At 38.7% G+C, this 19,683-nt stretch overlaps 3 protein-coding genes across 4 annotated transcripts in view; 1 reads left to right on the top strand and 2 right to left on the bottom strand.

Annotated features, from left to right (window-relative positions):
- Positions 1–19,683, bottom strand: part of LOC104967573 (carboxypeptidase Q) — a gene marked incomplete at its 5' end in the record, with an annotated part of 309,328 nt that overhangs the window by 36,497 nt on the left and 253,148 nt on the right. The gene's annotated exons all lie outside the window — the stretch shown is intronic.
- LOC104967555 (magnesium transporter MRS2 homolog, mitochondrial-like) lies at positions 3,338–6,829 on the bottom strand. 2 transcript variants are annotated; one of them, XR_800742.1, is made up of 6 exons: positions 6,691–6,829; positions 5,907–6,145; positions 4,914–4,972; positions 4,631–4,667; positions 4,152–4,264; positions 3,338–3,727 (listed from the first exon to the last, which is right to left on the bottom strand). XR_800742.1 is itself a non-coding variant. In XM_010797045.1 (5 exons), exons 1-5 carry the CDS (start codon positions 6,262–6,264, stop codon positions 3,668–3,670), a joined length of 627 nt encoding a protein of 208 aa, XP_010795347.1. In that variant the 5' UTR covers positions 6,265–6,829; the 3' UTR covers positions 3,342–3,667. The 2 variants fall into 2 exon arrangements, 1 of the variants encoding a protein (XP_010795347.1); XM_010797045.1 differs by having other exon boundaries at positions 3,342–3,727; positions 5,907–6,829.
- On the top strand, positions 7,334–14,078 carry LOC104967556 (cleft lip and palate transmembrane protein 1-like protein). Its single transcript, XM_010797046.1, has 17 exons — positions 7,334–7,792; positions 8,702–8,793; positions 8,943–9,120; positions 9,199–9,326; positions 10,175–10,253; positions 10,353–10,470; positions 10,572–10,666; positions 10,806–10,890; positions 11,108–11,208; positions 11,302–11,361; positions 11,525–11,575; positions 11,668–11,750; positions 12,372–12,406; positions 12,573–12,628; positions 13,222–13,266; positions 13,501–13,634; positions 13,935–14,078. The coding sequence occupies exons 1-17, from the start codon at positions 7,577–7,579 to the stop codon at positions 13,999–14,001; spliced, it is 1,623 nt and encodes a 540-aa protein (XP_010795348.1). The 5' UTR covers positions 7,334–7,576; the 3' UTR covers positions 14,002–14,078.

Raw genomic sequence — 19,683 nt, 5'->3', positions numbered from 1 at the left:
TGTTTGACCCCGGCCAGACCAATGTGTTGACCTCTAGGCTACCATCAAGTGTTATAAGCATGTGTTTTCTAAAAAATAAATATAGTGGCGTTTTAAACTATTAAAAGGAAGAAAAAAACACTTTTAATCAACGCATTCCAACAGTGGCGTATTGTGGCGCTGTCCGCTTTCCAACTGCAATTGGCACAAATTCAGGCCAAACATCAAAATGCATTTTATTTTTTTATTAAAGCCTTGGTTATTTTTATGTAGTTTTAGAATGCATACCTTGCTGTTGAATAGGCTGATTATCATGAGGTCTTTCATTAATATATTATTCTATATGAAAATAATTTGGGGTTTAAACCTTAAACCAGTCTATGGTTTTGAAACCATAGTTTAAACTCAAACTCTTCCCTTTAATTTGTAAAGATCGTGCTTTTATTGTGAAAACAGCGGGACCGGAAGTTTACCTTTATTAGCACGCTGAAATCACGAGTACGGAAATGTTTATGTTTTTCCGGCATTCCAGCAAACAGTATATTCAACTTTAACAACGACACTTACTAGGCCTAAAGGGTTAGTGTTGGTGATATTTTATGGAGATTTCAAATGAAGTTATATGATTAAATCAGCTAATGTTACTTGTAGGACTTTCATCTGACGTAACGTTTCTTATTTCTGGATAAAGCGGTGTGAATGTGACTGTGTTATAACGGTAGCCAATAACGTAAAGTTATCTTACTTTAGTGGTGCATTTCAATTGATGGCTCGCGCTACTACTTACGTTGTCAAGCCCTAACTGAATGTAAAGCTGTACAATTTTAACATTATGTACCCTGCTCCATATACACTGTCTCTGTGCCTGCTCTCAGTATCCAAACTGAAAGTAATTGTAGCTGTGTTACAGTATTAAAACTCGTGATTTGAAACCAACTCTCTGAGCTCATACAACATTCGGTTGTTGGTTATTTTCCGAACCGTTGGCATACAGATCAAGTTTCTACGACTTGCTCAAACTGAAAATACAGTAGTGTCTCGTGTTGTCAGTATGAGCATGTTAGTAATTTTCCTGTCAGAGGGTTAATTAAGAAGCTATTAATCATGTAGGCCTACGTTGTTCTATTTGCAGATGGCTCTCCTCTCTCTCTTCATGTTTATGTCCATGCTCTCATCTTTATGTGACTGTCACCCTCAATCTGCTGGGTCCATGAGGTCAATGGCTGTATCCAATCATACTGCAAGGAAAGGTAACCCAAACCCTCCTACCTTCAGACATGCAGTAATAATAGAGGTATGCTTATGTATAGAAATCAGTTTTGAAATGATTTATTTATTTATTTGGTCAAAGAGGTTACTTTTCCTTCAAGGCCATGCAGAACCACACGTATTTGCAATGACTCTGCCTAGTTGGACATATTAACAGGTTACAGTGTGGTGAAGCTTTGCTAGGAATCAGTCCCGTGCAACTCAATAGGAGAGTAAATAAGCTGTTAATCAAGTGCATTCCGTACACACCCTTACACTCTTGAGAAAATATATAGTCAGACGAGACAACGTCAATTGATTGACTAAGGGTGTGAATGTTTTTATTAACAGGAACCCATTGTTTAACATTATGCTAAATCTCTAACCTGTGATTCTCTCTTCTCAATTTTTGGATATATAAGACATTGCCTACACACCGGTCTATTTAGTGTAGAATGATATGCAGGGTTCGTACGGTCATTGAAAACCTGGAAAAGTTATGGAAATTCAAAATGCAAATTCCAGGTCCTGGAAAAGTTATGGAAAACAATATTTCCCCCAAAGTTTTGGAAAAGTCATGGAAATGTAACTAAAGTTGCGTCAAATATAATTTACATTTGTTCGCGACATAACATCTGCGGTCGCGAGCTGTTATGTCGCATGGTGTTATTTTTTAATATATGAAGCGCGAACTGGGTGCTCGTGTCTTCCTGCCTGTCGGGCCGGCTGAACTCTGCTGCTCCGGGATGAGGGTCAGCTACATTATCTACGGTGCGTTCGTTAACTGTGCGGAGTCACTGTGGCACAGACAACACCGCTGGTGAACAGCTGTTAGAACGGGCCGTTCNGGGGCAGGTTAGCCGCACAGCATAAGTTAACATGGAGATCTAGCCTGCTAAAAAGAGAACCAGCTTCGTAGGACCGGAAACCCCAGGTTTTCCCTGAAGTTAGCACTTCAGGGAAAACCTGGGGTTTCCGGTCCTACGAAGCTGGTTCTCTTTTTAGCAGGCTAGATCTCCATGTTAACTTATGCTGTGCGGCTAACCTGCCCCGGAGCAGGTTAGGTTGCAGGCTAAGAGCTCAACTCAGTGAAAGCACTGCCTGCTGACCAATCAGAGCTCTGTGTGCGGAGTTTAAAGCGATCAAGTAACATTACAGGAGAAAGGAAATACAGAAAAACTGCCGTTAGAGGAAAGACGGACGGCAAAAATCAACTGAGGTGTGAACGTGAAAATTAATAGAATATCACCTCCCATCTTCAGAGCAATCTGACTATTATAACATTAGCGTTAAGAAAGCTTACTTAAATATCTGCCATAACATAAGTAACCGGATCAAAGTAACATTAAGTACAGTCCGCGGCATATCACATCATAATGTATCATATTTCCTTATCTGAGTCAGCTGAGCCGTATCTGGCCGTGCAACACTCACAGTGTCACATACTGTATGCAGAAGTATTATTTTAAGCAACACATTAAGTTGACGAAACACTCGAGTCAAATGTAATTAAAGTCAGATCCACTCGTGTTTTAGACGGGGCAGTGATATCATAAACCTGTTAATGTAAAACACTTTTTCTTTTACCAGCTGTATTCACCTTGCAGGTGCAGCTATGTGGCTTTTATCCTGGATAAAGTGTTTAAGTCATGGATGTTTAAGTTTAACTTCTTCATATTTGTCTAATATTAAAGTTCACTTTTCATTCAGGAAGTATGACGCTGCGCTGTCAGTATGCTTCTCCATGTTTGTGATTGGTCGAATGCTCCAAATACCACCCCTTTCATGTGAACGCGCACCCAACTAGATAGGGCACGGCTGGCTTGAGCGATCCACTTGATAACCCGCGTCGTAGTACCGTTTAGCGAGAGCACGTATGTTTTGGATTAGGCCAACCGGCTAACTCAAACATATCCAGGTTAGGTTGAACCAGCTTCGTAGTACAGGCCTCTGGCCCTATCAAAACAAAAATAAACAGTGCCTTAAGAAAAAAATCTTTAAATGACCAAAACAATGAAAATTTGATGTTGCAGTTGCTGTTTTATTCTTCCTCAGACACATATTAAGTTTTGCCATACATCTAAATACTTATTGATGTTATCTTATCTTATTGCTGTTAACATTGGCTGTCTCATTAGACCATGGGTATCTCCATCAAAATGCCACTACACTACACACTAGTTTCACTTCACTGCGATATAATACCTCTCGACTGCTTTCTCTCACTCATTACAGGTGTGATCAAGAGTGTGGCTACCTCACTGTGACACTTGTGGAGACACAAGATGATATGCCTCAACCAGGAGAATCTATTGCTTTCTGTAAGATGAGGAGCAGTGATGATTGCGTCCTCTACTACACCTTCTCCAGGACGCCCTCTGTAGGAGAGGCCACGGTGGTGCGGGCTAAGGAATGTCCTCGAGGACTGTAAGAGAGGACATCAGGAGTGTGTGATCCAAGAGTCCAGTTCTTCCTTACGCTGATGTAATGCCTTGTCCAACTGCAACTCCATGCATTGGTTCATTAAACACTTTGCTTTAATGTTTTGTTGTTCTAAATCCCTACATTTGTCTTAATTATGGTAAGAAAAAAAGTAAATTAAATCATTTAAAGCTTAAAAATAATTAGAGGATCCTTCAGGTTATTTTACTTCCTTAAATCCTCACTGGGTCTAATTTACAAGGGGCGAACTACCGCTGCTTTCAAACAATGCAGGTGCATCAGCAGGAGTAGTTGATTTGAGTATAATGCAAAACCATAGTCATATTGGCTGCCATGGAATAACTACTGTTACCATGGGTTTGAAATAGACTTATGTTGGCAACATTTTTCTTAATTAACAGCTAGATAAAAATTATCTAGATTTTGTTGAATTAAAGAAATGTCTGATCAATCACAAAGTGAGCGAGCGAAAAAGAGCATACCTGCATCCGTATGATGATGCAGTTGTTCCTGGTTGTGAGGCTGGTACTGTGCTGAAAGCGAAGGTCTCTGGCCTGGAGACTGAGCTCCTGGCAAAGCTCGGTTTTCTTCTTATCTGTAAGAGAAAAAGGGAAGAAGATGAGAAGAAGGAGAGGGTTGGAAAATAGTGACGAGAAAATTCTGTTTCATATTTTTGTTGTTTTCATAACAGGGAAAATATAAAATTTTGAAAAAAATACTGCTCTCCTAATTTTTTGCTGTTGTTGCTAGATACAGATTTTAGCATCTCTTTGGCAAAAAAAAAAAAACAGAGCAAGGGAGAACATATTATTGGATTCAATGACATACAGAGAAAAACACTGTCAGTATTGTGAATGTGGTCTTAGCCCAGGAGAAGACATATTACTAATCATCAGTGTCAACTGAGAGGTTTCTCCTCAAATAAAAAGACAGGCAAGTTGATTTAATTTGCAATACTTACCAAACGATGTCACATTTCCCTCTTGGTCAAACTTCATCTATGACAGAGATAAACAAAAAGCTGATCACCTCTAGCAATCACAATTACTCTAACATCAGTACTAATGTACTTTGTACATGTTTGTTTGATAACACCTGGGACATATGGGATATATCCATTTGAAAATCAGCAGTAAAATCAAACACATTTCCTCCAAAAGCATATTCCCATGAATTGCATTTAACTTATAATCAACGATAGTTACTACTGTTCAGGAACCACTGTAATGTTTAGGCTCTCTTACCACTACAAAAGCTGGAGGCACACTGGAAACGTCTGTCCCTCCGTGGCGGATAAAGGACACTGTTCACAGAAAATACAAAGTTAAACCTTGTGTAAAGCAATATGTTTCCTATATAAAAACAGCAAGGAAAATAACAAAAACAAGTATACACAATGTGCATAATCAGCTACAATCGCTGGGGATTTTAAGTAAACCGGATTTACTAGAAATCTACACTCCTGTACTTACAGTGGTGCACAATTTCAAGGTGCCAGATGCATTTGGAAAAATGAACATTAACAATAGAGTTGCTACAAAATATTGGAAATTAATTTGATGTTAAGAAAACAATCCTTCAGGCAAGTAAACCAAACGTTCTGTCTAGTCACTTTGAATTTTGATAAAAATAAGTAAAGTTTTGATTCAGTTTTACTAAATGTGAATCACTGTCCTCAGTAACATTACAGTAATACCATTATTGTACCTGTGACAAACTAATATAGGAGAATGATATAGCCTATATATTTATCAGAGAGGTTACAGTGTGGACATATATTGAAATAAGGGCTTTTCTAATCTGAAACAATTTAGTAATTGTGATTTCTTTGATGGAAATTGGAATTTCAATATGACTACCATTGTGAAAATAATGATTTTGCATTATTATTTTATTTCCCTTAAAAAGTACATAATAAAACAAAGTTTTTTTTTCCAAGTTGTACTAGAAAAAGATTTGTTCTTAATTGTGTTGAATATAATTTCTATTTAATTGCATTTTGACGTATGTTGCATTATATCACCTCCTGTCTTTTGAATATTGTACTAATCGATATGGCATTGAAATACAATGATACATTATGATTAATTGTTATAACCTTATTGAAAAACATGTAGAACTGGAATCAGGATAATTTGGTGTTAATCAACAAATAAAAGACTGAATTGTGAACAATATAATGGTGTGGAAACAGACCAAATCAACTCGTCAACATGCTCACTATCTATCACTCTTACCAGGCCATGCAGCACCTCCTTCTTGTAGCAGCTTCTCTTTCCTGACCGCAGCAGACTGAGATCTTCTGAGTTGACATGTTGACACCCACTGTGTTTGACTGCAGATGGCATTTGGACCAACACCACTGTAAGTCCGGATGAACAGTCCCAGTTTTGTATTTCCAAGAGGCACAGTGTACTTCAGTGGGTAGAGTAATGCACGAGCACTCCAAAGGACAGGGGTTCGAGTCCCACCGATTCTTGAAGACAAAAAACTAACAGAGCTCAAATGGCGATTTGGATAAAAGCTCCTACCAAATGGCAGATACATCCTAGTGCAGTTCATACAGCCAGCCAGAAGCAGCCTGTGTAGTTTCATCCACACACAGCCACTACAGCAGCAAGGAGATATTAAGACATATAACCACAGTGAAGGGTGGTGGAGAAAAGGAAGGCAAGCTTTAGCCTACATAAGCAAAGGAACAAGGTAAGTGTGTTCCTAGGTCATATTGATAGTGGTTCTTCAAGTTGAATGTCAGTTTTTTAGACAAGACAGTCCATATCCGCATGAAGAAAAATGACAATAAGTAATATGCTATAGTTTAATTATGCGCAAATATTGGCTAACGTAGGCAACTTTAATGTCATACTTTCCTCATATTGTTTGTAAGAGAGCTGCAGTAAGTATGTAAGTTGTGCTAGTTATCTCAGCTAACGTCACTAGTATTAGTTTAATGTGTTCTTAGATAATTCTCTATGTAATTCTTGACAGTAGCCACAATTACATGTAACACATGTCAGTTACCTGCCGCTAACTACGTACTTTCCTCAACCAACACATTGTGATTGTAATCCAAAAAACAAGTTGTCCAAGTTAGCAAACTAGCAAACAACAAGAGGACATGCAAGAGCACTGTAGGAGACCACAATGCACCGCGGTGACAGGCACCGGCTGCCGAAGATCGTCTCCGATGAAGACAATCACTCATACTGAAAAAGGTTAACCAACAAAATCCAATATTTTGAGCTGAAGAGGTCAGAAAAAAATTCATTAAATAATAAATACATAAAAAGGCAAGTCAAAATTAGAGATAGATTGTAAGTGAAATGCAATAAATATGAAGTCATCATTATTATAATTAAGTAAATTCTTCCCTATTAATGAATTATGAGATTATGAGAGAGTAAATAACAGTTATTTCAAAGAATCTGAGTATGAAAATCATAATAAAAAAAAAACCCACATCGAAATAATGACTTTAATTAAAAAGCGTATTGGAATTTCTAGATATCTTTTTATTATTTCAAACAATTTTTTTAGAGAGGAAGCTACTTTTGGCTACTGGCGGAAATGGACTTCCAAAGACAGACATGCCCCGTGCCAAAAAGACGATCATTATTTGCGTATTGATCTAGCATTATTTCAGGTTTTGGTGGCACCCGGAACAAACCATGCTGTGGATTTATTGCTAAGGCTTCGCGAGATTTGCACTCTGATTTATTAAAAACGGTGCAGTCAGCATCAGCATCTTTGATAACCGGAAGGATGCTGTGGCGGGGAGGAAGCGTGGGGATTTCATTGTGTTTACGCTATATCCGATTTTAAACAGCTCCGTGCTCAAAACCAGGTCCCATATATATTTATTTTTATTTGATAATTTCGTTGTTTAGGATCTGTATTAGCTGCTGCCATGTTTCCATCGTGTCAGTCCAAGGCTCCCGCCGGGGACAGCGGCGACTCCTCCACCAAGAGGAGCTCCATCGCTAAGATGCTGCTCGGGGTCTTCGTGGTGTACATGCTGCACACCGCCTGGCTGCTGTACGGCTTCCTCAACACCAAGCCCTGCGATAGAAGCAAAGGAGAGCTCTGCATCTCCTCCTACCTGACAGCAAGACCCAGGCTTCAGGTGAGCACAGGCCTCTGTCTCTTATCCACTACTCCTCATTATTAGGGATACCAGATTACTGAGAGATCCAGAAAAAGACCCTCCTGCATGCAGGGCCATTGGGTTCAGAATAACTAAACTCACTGCCCCTGCTCCTTCGTAAATGATATTAGCAAGTGCTGCTAAGAATAAACCCTCTTTTTAATAATGTCCTTTCCCTGCAAAGCATGATACAAAAACGATTTTTGGTTATGGCCTTTAGTTTTTTTCAGATAAAAAGTGTATTGACAGTGTCATGCCCCATAGCTTGTAAGTGTCTCCTCTTTCATAACCCAGAACAATTAGCTCAAAAGCTATTTTGCACGAGTATAATGCATATTCAATCCCATGCCATTATGTGTCTATTTATATATTCCTGTAACCTAGGGAGACTGTATATTGAGTATACTACATTTATTCAATATTTCGATATAATATTGTGTATTATTTAGATATAGGATATAAGTATTTTCTGTTGTGAATTTGTATACTTGCTGCTAGTGTCAATTTAGCATTTACATTTTAAATCTTTAAATGTTATTTTTATAATTTATACTTGCCGCAAATGTTAATTTTATTATATTTGTATCTTATTGTATCTTTTACATTTTGTAATCTTGTTTAATGGTTGGCACTGCTGCTTGAACCAAATAATTTCCGAATTTTGGATAAATAAAGTAAAAATCTAGTTATCTTAAATAAAAAGGAATGATGTGTGTGTCAGGCTGAATCAATAAATACTTTAAATACTGATTTACATGGGGGGGTTTACAACATAAGGTCGTTTTTTTTGTAGTTCTCACTCTTCCATTTCTGCATGTATTTTTTGACTCAAAGGTTTTTTGAAATAGAAAACACTGCTTTGAATCTTCTCTTCTTCTGTTTTTACAGCTGAGTGTCTTCACCTGCCTCGTGCCAGACAACAGCCAACTCAACCTGGCTGTAAGAATAGACCAATTTGACCCACACTCTTCATTTGAGAGGTGGGTTTGACATGTTATACATCTGTTAATCATGTGAATGTCAATTAGGAGACTTTCTGCTCATTGCCACTAAAAGATAAACACTGTAGAAACACTGCTGCTCTCATTTATATCCTCTCTCTCACCGTCCCTTCTCTCTCACTCCTTAGGGAAGTGAATGTCTCCCTGCCAGAGCAAACTCGGGATAATGGCACTCTGTTTGCAGTCGTGTATATTCACAAAGCTGGTGTTTCACCTCTGGAGGACGGCAGAGAAGTGCACTATGCAGCTCAGCTCACCACCTACATCGCTCCCCCCCATACAGAGGGACAAAGAGACACGCACAAGGTAAAACGTGACTCCTATCATATTTCAGCCACTTGTCACCTTTACAGCAGATATAAGTGATTTGTATGGCTCCATCAGAGGGCGAGTCCCAGATCCGAAAATCCCGTATCCCACTGGAGACCTCACCTGTCAGTCACTATGATGTCAGAGGACTTCACCTTCAACAAGGCGGGGCTTCCCAGTGATGTGCGGCGCTACATGAGAGTGTAAGTCACATGAGGCTTTGGAGGTCAAATCTACTGTAGCTGACTACTGCTTGTTCTGTGTGACGAAAGCTTTCAGCCAGTGCTCTTCTTAAAGCATACATTTTATCTGTAAAATCGTTTTTTACACAATTACAAAATAAGTTAATCCCTTAAAGGACATCAATTAATAAACTAACATAGTTGTTTAGAAAAAGAAGCAAACATTAGAAACAAAGAAAGGTGACAATTGTGTTCATGTACCTTAGTCTTAACCATTGCTGTATATTTTTCCTTTATTTTTCTCAACATCTCACTTCTAAGGCAACTAAAAGGGCAATCAAAAGGCCCAGGCCTCCAATAATACCATTATCATTAATACAAAATAATGTGGGTTACCGATAAGCAATTGGGATTTGCTCCAAAATGTAAAGTTTCTTGCACTTTCTCACAAAGTTTAAGGAAAATTAGGCCAGTGTTTTTCCTGTTATTCTGCTGACAAACACACACACAAATAAACAAACAAACCACAAACATCATTTCTTGATAGTTAATAAAGATGCTGAAGCATTGCCAGCATGACTGTTACTCTGTAGAAATACACTTGTGAGTGGAAAGGTGACTGTTCATCATTTGTAAAGCAAACACAATGACTGTTGCTTAATAAACCATTTAAATGCATGTGGGTTATGTTTGATTATAATCTTCTTGCAACTCCACACTGCTGTAAATAATGAATCTGCCCCAGGCCAACCTGTGTGTGTGTGTCTGTGTGTGTGTGTGTGTGTGTGTGTGTGTGTGTGTGTGTGTGTGTGTGTGTGTGTGTGTGTGTGTGTGTGTTTAGATTAAACCGTCTCCGTTTGTCCCTGCAGCTCTCAGGAAGGCCGACAGATGATCTACCTCCCTCTGCTGCTGGTGAACGAGATCAGCTTCAGAGTCAGAGACCTCATGGTAGGACAACTTTACCCATAAAGTTAAAAGCATACTTCATAAAACACAGTTTGGGTTTGATTTGACTGATCTAACATCTACCTTTTCACTCATCAACAGGAGATCAGCAGCAGCACTATCCGGCTGCCTCTGACTGTGTCCTACGAGGGCATCTCTTTGAGGGGGTTCAGGTTCTGGGTGCATCTGCAGGACATTGTTTATTCTCTGCGACAGTTTGGTGCGCTGATAAGATGCCATAATAACACAATACATATTTCAGCATGTGGCTATTCACATCACATAACCAGTGGATTGAAATGCATGTTGTTATTTCTCCAGGCTTCACTGAGGAGAATGTGGATGAGATTAAAGAGACTTTGGTGGGCTCCAACCTCTACCTGTTAGTGTTGACTGCACTCATCACAGCTCTGCAAGTAAGATCATGCAACACCATAAAAGAAAAACCATGCCATACATATTAGATCCCCATTTCAATCTCTATATGTAAGTTTCATGAGAGCACGTTTATTGCAAATGAAGCATTGTAAAGTTAAAGTAGGTTTCTATCTACAGCTCATATGTGAGTTCTTGGCTCTTAAAAATGACTTCTGCTCATGGAGAAAAAAGAAGACCATGGCGGGAATGTCCAGGAAATCAGGCAAGAAATGTTTTTAATTATTAAACATTTGTGACTTAAAAATGGTCTTTAAAGGTTTTTTTTTGCACTGACAATTGTTTTCAGTCAAGGTAGTAGAGCTTATGGCAAATATAAACAACATTAAATCATAGTTGTAATGTATATGACGGAACGAACAGTAAACCAAAGCCTGGAAAATATTAAAGTGTTTCTGTGTTTCTCCCCTTTCTGTCTGTAGTTCTGTGGCGTAGTCTGAGCACTTTGCTGATTTTCCTCCATCTGCTAGAGGAGACAAGTCTGCTGGTGCTGCTGCCTGTTGGACTGGGAGCATTTTTGGAGGTATTTAGAATAACAGGAAAATCCAAATAACAGAAAAGGTAAAAGAAACATCATAGCCGACAGTTTTAACCAACGAACATTTCCTCCTGCCAGGTATGGAAGTTGTTTACAGTATATAAGGTCCAGTTTCAATGGAGAAGCTCCAAGCTCCATGTGAGTATGGTGCCATTCAACATCCGTTCACTGTAGATTTAATGTTTAAAGTGATATCATTTGTTTCAATGTATTTTAATAATAAACTTTTACTTCCAGCCCTGATGCAGACTGTCATTAACTTTCTTTCTAACGTAAGTCTGCCTCCTCTCTCACTGTGAAGGTCATTAAGCTGGACGAAGAAGAGAGAAAGACAGTGGAGTATGACAAGCAGGTGTGTTTATCTATCTTTTTCTAATATGTTAGAGTTCTGATTTAATATGCTCTGCTTCAGGATTTAATTTGAATATTTGCTTTTCTCTCCAGGCGTCAAGATACTTGTCCTACTTGGTCTATCCTCTGTGCATCAGCGGAGCTATTTTCTCCCTGGCCTACTTACGCCAAAAGAGGTAAGAGCTCTGCTACGTAGCTTAAAGGCATACTATGCAGGATTTGTCAGCTGCTGATGTAAACACACCACTCATAGTTGGTCCTCCCCTGCTCAATGAACAAGAGAGAGTGTGTGCAACGGGGTTCGAGCGAGCTAGGAAAGTGAATTAAGAGATGGAGCAACATTAGCGAGAATACAAATTGGAAAGAATGTAATGTTATTCCTAGTAGGCGGTTAGGCTGTACAGCTCAAATAAATATGGCTATACATCTCAGAGACAACCTGAACACAGCAAAACAAGAACAACAAAAGAAAATGCCGTATTAGTCCATACATTTTTTTAGGGAAAACCTGCAGAGTATACTTTCAAATGATGCTACGAAATGTCACACACTCATCTGTTCAGTGTACTTGTAACATTTCAATACAAACTCTCTCCTGGTTACATCTTGGTTCCTCTCCACCTACTGTACTGAAGTATTTTAATCAGTCAGATTCAAATCAGACCTGAATTTTTCTTGAAATAAAGTAAGATGTTTTTTGGATTTATGTATGAATATGATCTAATATTACTTGTTATTACGTACATACAGCATATAGCAGCTATTTCTATTAACATTAAATTGCATTATGTTGACAGTTACTATTCCTGGTTGGTCAACAGCCTGGTGACTGGTGAGTTGACTTCAATTATTCATCACAGAGAAATAAGCTTATCTGTTTGTTTGTTTCCACAACATACATTATTGATTATTTGTCAGTTTTTCTTATTCAATTAAGATGATGCCTTCACTTAAACCACTATTGTACTGCATTGACCCTCTTCCTCTTCTCCTCTCAGGAGTGTATGCCTTTGGCTTCCTGTCCATGGCCCCACAGCTGTTCATTAACCACAAGGTCTGTCCTGTATACAAGTGTATTTACTACTAAATGTTCTGATTGTAGTGAAATTAAATAACCTGAATATGTGTAAGTTGTTGCTTGAACTTTCCTTGGCTGTAGAAAGTACATTTACTCAAATACTCAATGTTTAGTTTACTTACTCGTAATTTAACTAAGTATTTCCTGCTACTATATACTTCTACTTAAATGCAACTCTTATATCAATCCACTTCCTTTATTTGATACATTGAGCTACTAGCAGCATTACAGATTCAGAAAATAAATACAAAATGTAATTAACATCATGATTCATTATTATGGATAAATATAAGACTTTATTGATCATTTGGAGGAATTCCCAAGGTCCCGAGCAGGACATAGCGATAAAATAGCCCCTATGTGATTTACATTAATACTTCAGAAAATATTCAGTAAAATAAAATACATTATTCAGAAATGGACCATTCTGCTTAACGATTACTTTTACTTAAGCAGATGTTTGAAAGTAGGCCTATACGCTGTGGTATAGGTACTTTTACTATTTAAAGATCCCAATACCTCGCCCCCTCTGCTGTCTCTCTCTGTTCCTCCCTCTCTCTCTGGATCAGTTGAAGTCTGTGAGCCACCTGCAGGGGACAGTGTTGATGTACAGAGTGAGTGTGACTGTCTCTCTGGTTCTTTCACAAACTGCAACAGTAACATCATTTGTGCAGATTATCTTTGTCTTTTCATTCTCATTTTTTTTTCTTGAAACTTTCTAGTAAATGCACTTTAAATATTATTTATCACTCAGCAATCAGAAAACGACTTATATTCTTTCCAACAAATTGCTAGTGGACAATTTCTTTTTTCTCTCCCTCCTTAACCCTCCTCTCTGTCTACACCAGGGAGTGAACACGCTGATCTCAGACCTGTGCTCCTGTGCCACCTTTTTCTCCTCTTCTGGATCCTTCTCTTCCTCTCATCAACTTTCCTGCTTCAGAGATGAGCTCTTGTTCTTCCTCTACCTCTACCAGCGAAGGTAGGACACCCCACACAAAATACCACAACACAAACACACATACACTGAACATGTTAAAGCTGTGGGACTCTAGTGTATCTCTTGAGAGGACGAATACTCAAACACTACAAAACACAGCATGAATGTGGACACAATGAATGGGACTAGTAGAGTTGAATGTGTGTCTATTTACACGTAAAATATACAGTTTACAATCTTCTTGCTGCTGATGATAGAAGTGTGTTCTATTCACCATGCACCTAAATGCTTTTGTGAGGACTATTGTAACATAACCTTGCCATCATCTCATGTCTCCAACAGGCGTTTCTCACTGAGGGCACGGAGGCGAGAGTCTGGGACTCACAGCAAGAAAGTAAAGACTCAATGAAAAAGAACATTCCTCTCCTACCCTTTGTTCCGAAATGAATGCACAAACACACACAAACTGATCTTCCAATCAAATATGAAGATGTAAAATGGAGGCTCAGGCAGGAGACCTGGCCGTGTGCACCATAGCAGATGAAACTGATCCAAGATGAGCCGTTTTGCCGACCAACTCTTCACTTCTGTACACTTATGGTGCTGCAAAAAGGAATTTCCCCCTTTACTGCTACAGTGATTCAACACATCTATCTACAGACTGATGCACGCTTTGCAAGAAGAATATCAAAGGCATCATATCACCAGTTAGAAATTGTGTTTGCACATTGTTTTGTACACATGGGGCGGAGGTCAAGAAGGTGTGGTACATTATGAAGGATGTAGCTTTCAGACTCCACATAATCGTCTGCTTAACTGCATTTCAACTTTAGGACTTGACCCAACATGACTTTCATAAAGCTGTCTGAAAAGTTTGAACCATGATTCTTTAAATTCACTTTTAAACATGCCGTTTTTACCTAATAGAAGTTTGGAAAGCCTCTTACCAAAGGCATAGAATGCTGTATGTAGCCTTGTATAAACTGAAACAATCCAAAACAGCCCTTATTTTTAGGGTTGCACCATTACCACCATGATTTAAATGATTCTGCACGTTTCACCCATCTCAGCAAAACATATCTGGTTTCTTTGGAAACTTATTTGGAATTTAAAAGAGTGTCCTGTAGTTTGATCATTGCATGAATAAGATTGTAATGATGAACGTGAGGGTCCTTCAACAATGACCACTAATGAGAAAATCAGCAACATAATGCAGTTTTCCTTCTTCATCCAGTGTAGGGTACATGCTAGCTGTTAGATTTAATATTAGTCTTGTATGTTTTATTTTAGTAAAGCTCCCCTTCATGTGTTACATATTTAGTTAGTAGAACTGTCAGTGTACTGTACAAGTATTTTATAAAGCCTTGCAATGCTAACATATAAAAAGAGACTACACTTTTAGTACTCTGACGGCATGTGTCTAAGAAATCCCTGCAATGCATTTTGACTCACAACATACAATATAGCTGCTTTATCAAAGTTTTTAGTCACCTTTCACTCAGCACACACACGCATCACAGTGTATTGAACAACATGTCCACAGAAGGTCTACATACATGCCACATTTTAAATGAACAATTTTATCAAGCTGTTTGTTGTGTTTGTATTATGCTGATCTAATTACTGCTTCTTTGCTTACTGAACTGCTTGACCTGAATAATCTTTTACAAACCTTGATTGAAGTTATTTTATTTATTATTGTTTCGGCATTGCAACCTGCTTGTTAATTGTTTATCATGTTTTTTTTACAAATTCAATAAAATTGAAACTTGCTTTAAGGTTCATGCATTGATAAATAAAAATGGTGGGTGGATATGCATGTGTGCGTGCCGGTGTTTCAATCAATGCGTGCAATCAGGAAACAAATCAAGACAGACAGCAGACTGGTCACTATGGAAACGGCTTGTCTGGTTACTGTTAGGGAACATTCCTATACGCAGTGTTTGTTTGTTTGTTGTCTTATGACTTGAGGAAATAGTCTATATTTTCACAATGTCTCGTTAAGTTTCAGGTTTGGTGTCAGCACAAAAACGTTGACAGAGCATCTTAACGGCCCGTCTACACTACAGGCATCGAAAAATGCTTTCAACGCTTCGCCCATTCACTTGAATGGGGTGACGTAGAAGATTTTTAATCTTCGCCGAACTGCATTGTGGGGAGCATGGCATGGCTTTGCAAGCATCATGAGCTTCTATCGGCATCAAAAGTTGAACAATGTTCAACTTTTGGAGGCTCGATGCTTGGCATCAGCAATCAATCCAGTTTATGCAAATCCGGCCAGTGCAAGCGCAGCCATCAAACGTGCCGGTGCAAGCGGGAGAGGCCAGACCGCAGTTCATTTCCTCATATTCCAAACGAGATATTACGGTAGCAAAATCACTCCGGTTCTTTACGACCAGACTATTTACCGGATACAAACCGGAGGAACCAGGCATGGAGGGAGGTGGCAGAGCAGTGGGTGAAACCTGGTAGGGTTTTTCGCCTGTTTGGAGAGTTTATATCCAGTTAGTTTACTTCGTTTAACATTGCTATTGCTTTGTATGTCGGGGGCGGGAAGTTCATGTGATTGGGTTTGTTGGTCGCAAAAAATCGCCAAGCTTCAGACACAGCCCAGCTTCAAGATTTTTTGATGCCTGTAGTGTAGACGGGCCGAGACAAATAGAAAAAGTGTGGTAAGTTAGTGTGCCTAGATGTTTACTTGGTGTGTGTTGTGTGTGTGTGGTGTGTGTGTGTTGTGGTTGGGGTGTGTATGTACATTCCTCTGTTAACACTGAACATATATGCGACATGACAGATATGAGGATGATATGAAGTGCCATGAGTCCTGCAAATGTTTCAAGTAGTAACATTATTTTTTCAATTCACATATATCTAGTGAACAACATTATGATGTAATTTATTTATTTGACAGGGAGGGTCTAATATGATGTGTTTTTTTATTTCAAAGTATTTGTAGGATCACAGTCAATGTTCAGGGGTGGGGTGGGGTTATTGGTTAGTAAAGGTATGTTCTTATCTTTTCAAAAGTTGCCAAGATGTAGTTCATTTAAGATGGAAATAGTTGTGCTATAATGCTTTTAAGAGCCAGTGTGTAAGGTCAAATATGTCAGGCATGTGGGCCTTCATCAAAATGTTGTCAATAAAAGAGCACCTTCATTATACCCGCATATCTACAACCTTAGATTTTTGTTTTGTGTCGGGCTGCAAGATCGTTTCAGAAATGTTGTCAGCGGTTTCATGTCAATTAAAAAAAACTGCAATAACATGGTTTTTTCACTAAAGAGCATCGAAAACAAGCTGTAGCACGAAATTGAAATATAAATTTGGAATTGGTATCAGGCGACAACTCACAAAGTATTTCATTATTGAAATATTCTTGGTCTATAAATTGGTGAATTACAGCATAGGTGTGAAGTAACCTAAGCACATTTACTTTAGTACAGTACTTAAGTAAATGTGCTAGGTACTTTACACCTCTGCCTGTAATTCACCCAATTTCATAGACCAAGAATATTTAATAATGAATATATTTGGTGAGTTTCGCCCTGATACCCAATTCCAAATTTTATATTTCAATTTCGTGGCCTTTACAGCTTGTTTTTCGATGCTCTTTAGTGGCCAAAAAAACCATGCTTATGCAGTTTTTTAATTGACATTGAAACCGCTTGACAACATTTTTCTGAAACGATCTTGCCCAGCCCGACACAAAACAAAAATCTAAGGGTTGTAAGATATGCGGGTAATATGAAGGTGCTCTTTTATTGACAACATTTTGATGAAGGCCACATGCGCTGACATTATTTTGACCCTTACACTGGGCTCTTAAAAGCATTATAGCACCAACTATTTCCATCTTAAATGAACTACATCTTGCACTTTGAAAAAGATAAGAACATACCTTTACTAACCATAACCCACCCGCACCCCTGAACATTGGACTGTGATCCTAATATCTGTGAAATGAAAAAAACGCATTCATATAGACCCCTCCCTGTCAAATAAATAACATACATCAAATGTTTTCACTAGATATATGTGAATGGAAAAATAATGGTATTAACTTGAAAAACATTTGCAGGACTCATGGCACTCATATCATCCTTCATATCTGTCATGTCCGCATATGTTCAGTGTTAACAGAGGAATGTACATACACACCCAAACACAACACACACACAACACACACACCAAGTAAACATTCTACACACACATAACTTAACACACTTTCTTCTATTTGTCTCGGCCCGCCTACACTACAGGCATCAAAAAAATCTTGAAGCTGGGCCGGTGTCTGAGTTGGCGATTTTTTGCGAACCAACAACCAATCACATGAATCTCCCCGCCCCCGACATACAAAGCAATAGCAATGTTTAAAACGAAGTAAAACCGGATATAAACTCTCCAAACAGGCGAAAACTACCAGTTGTCACCCACTGTCTCTGCCACCTCCCTCCATGCTGGTTCCTCAAGGTTTGTATCCCGGTAAATAGTTCTGGTCGTAGAAGAACCGGGTGATTTGCTTACCGTAATATCTCGTTTGGGAATATGAGGAAATGAACTGCGGTCCTGGCTCTCCCAGCTTGCACGCGGTTTGATTGGCTCGCTTGCACTGGCGGGATTGTGCATAAACTTGGATTTGATTGGGCTGATGCCAGCATCGAGCCGTCAAAGAGTTGAACATGTGGTTCAACTTTGATGCCGATAGAAGCTCATTGATGCTTGCAAGCCATGCCATGCTCCCCACAATGCAGTTCGGCGAAAGATTAAAAACTGGTCTACGTCACCCCCCATTCAAAGTGAATGGGCCGAAGCGTTGAAAGCATTTGTTCGATGCCTGTAGTGTAGACGGGCCGTTAAGATGCTCTGTCAACGTTTTTGTGCTGACACCAAACCTGAAACTTACGAGACATTGTGAAAATATAGACTATTTCCTCAAGTCATAAGACAACCAAACAAACAACACTGCGGTATAGGAATGTTCCCTAACAGTAACCAGACAAGCCGTTTCCATAGTGACCAGTCTGCTGTCTGTCTTGATTTGTTCCGCTGATTGCACGCATGATTGAAACACCGGCACGCACACATGCATATCCACCACCTTTTTATTTATCAATGGCATGAACCTTAAAGCAAGTTTCAATTTTATTGAATTTGGTAAAAAACATGATAAACACTCTAACAAGCAGGTTGCAATGCACGAAACATAATTAAATAAAAACTATCAATCAAGGTTTGTAAAGATGTATTCAGGTCAAGCAGTTCAGTAAGCAAGAAGCAGTAAATTAGATCAAGCATAATACAAACACAACAACCGCTTGATAAAATTGTTCATTTAAAATGTGAGCATGTAATGTACGCTTCTGTGGACATGTTGTTCATACACTGTGATGCGTGTGTGTGCTGAGTGAAATGGTGACTAAAAACTTTGATAAGCAGCTATATTGTATGTTGTGAGTCAAAAATGCATTGCAGGGATTTCCTTAGACACATGCCGTCAGAGTACTAAAAGTGTAGTCTCTTTTTATATGTTTAGCATTGCAAGGCTTTATAAAATACTTGTAACAGTACCACTGACAGTTCTACTTAACTAAATATGTAACACATGAAGGGGGAGCTGGTACTAATAATAAACATGACAAGACTAATATTAAATTGAACAGCTTAGCATGTACCTACACTGGATGAAGAAGGAAAACTGCATTATGTTTGCTGATTTTTCTCATTAGTGGTCATTGTTGAAGGACCCTCACGTTCATCATTACAATCCTTATTCATGCAATGATCAAACTACAGGACACTCTTTTAAATTCCAAATAAGTTTCTAAAGAAACCAGATTATGTTTTGCTGAGATGGGTGAAAACGTGCAGAATCATTTAAAATCATGGTGGTAATGGTGCAACCCTAAAATAAAAGCCGGGCCTGTTTTGGATTGTTTCAGTTTATACAGGCTACATACAGCATCTAATGCTTTGGTAAGAGGCTTCCAAACTTCCTATTGGTAAAAACCGGCATGTTTAAAAGTGAATTTAAGAATCATGGTTCAAACTTTTCAGGACAGCTTTATGAAAGTCATGTTGGTCATAGTCCTAA

This window comes from Notothenia coriiceps, unplaced genomic scaffold (assembly GCF_000735185.1).
Source record: "Notothenia coriiceps isolate Sejong01 unplaced genomic scaffold, NC01 NC01_scaffold00037470, whole genome shotgun sequence".
NCBI classification, from domain to species: domain Eukaryota; kingdom Metazoa; phylum Chordata; class Actinopteri; order Perciformes; family Nototheniidae; genus Notothenia; species Notothenia coriiceps.
Note: the sequence above shows the minus strand (reverse complement) of the source record. Positions and strands in the feature narration are given on the sequence as shown.

What these genes read in the sequence shown, in the direction of transcription:
- LOC104967555 (XM_010797045.1), bottom strand. Translation starts at nt 6,264, where the DNA reads ATGAAACTACACAGGCTGCTTCTGGCTGGCTGTATGAACTGCACTAGG. An exon ending in TGCCTCCAGCTTTTGTAGTG is followed by an intron (nt 4,668 to 4,913) that starts GTAAGAGAGCCT and finishes TCTCTGTCATAG; the next exon opens with ATGAAGTTTGACCAAGAGGG. An exon ending in GGGAAATGTGACATCGTTTG is followed by an intron (nt 4,265 to 4,630) that starts GTAAGTATTGCA and finishes TTTCTCTTACAG; the next exon opens with ATAAGAAGAAAACCGAGCTT.
- LOC104967556 (XM_010797046.1), top strand. Translation starts at nt 7,577, where the DNA reads ATGTTTCCATCGTGTCAGTCCAAGGCTCCCGCCGGGGACAGCGGCGAC. An exon ending in TCAGAGTCAGAGACCTCATG is followed by an intron (nt 10,254 to 10,352) that starts GTAGGACAACTT and finishes ACTCATCAACAG; the next exon opens with GAGATCAGCAGCAGCACTAT. An exon ending in CACTCATCACAGCTCTGCAA is followed by an intron (nt 10,667 to 10,805) that starts GTAAGATCATGC and finishes TTCTATCTACAG; the next exon opens with CTCATATGTGAGTTCTTGGC.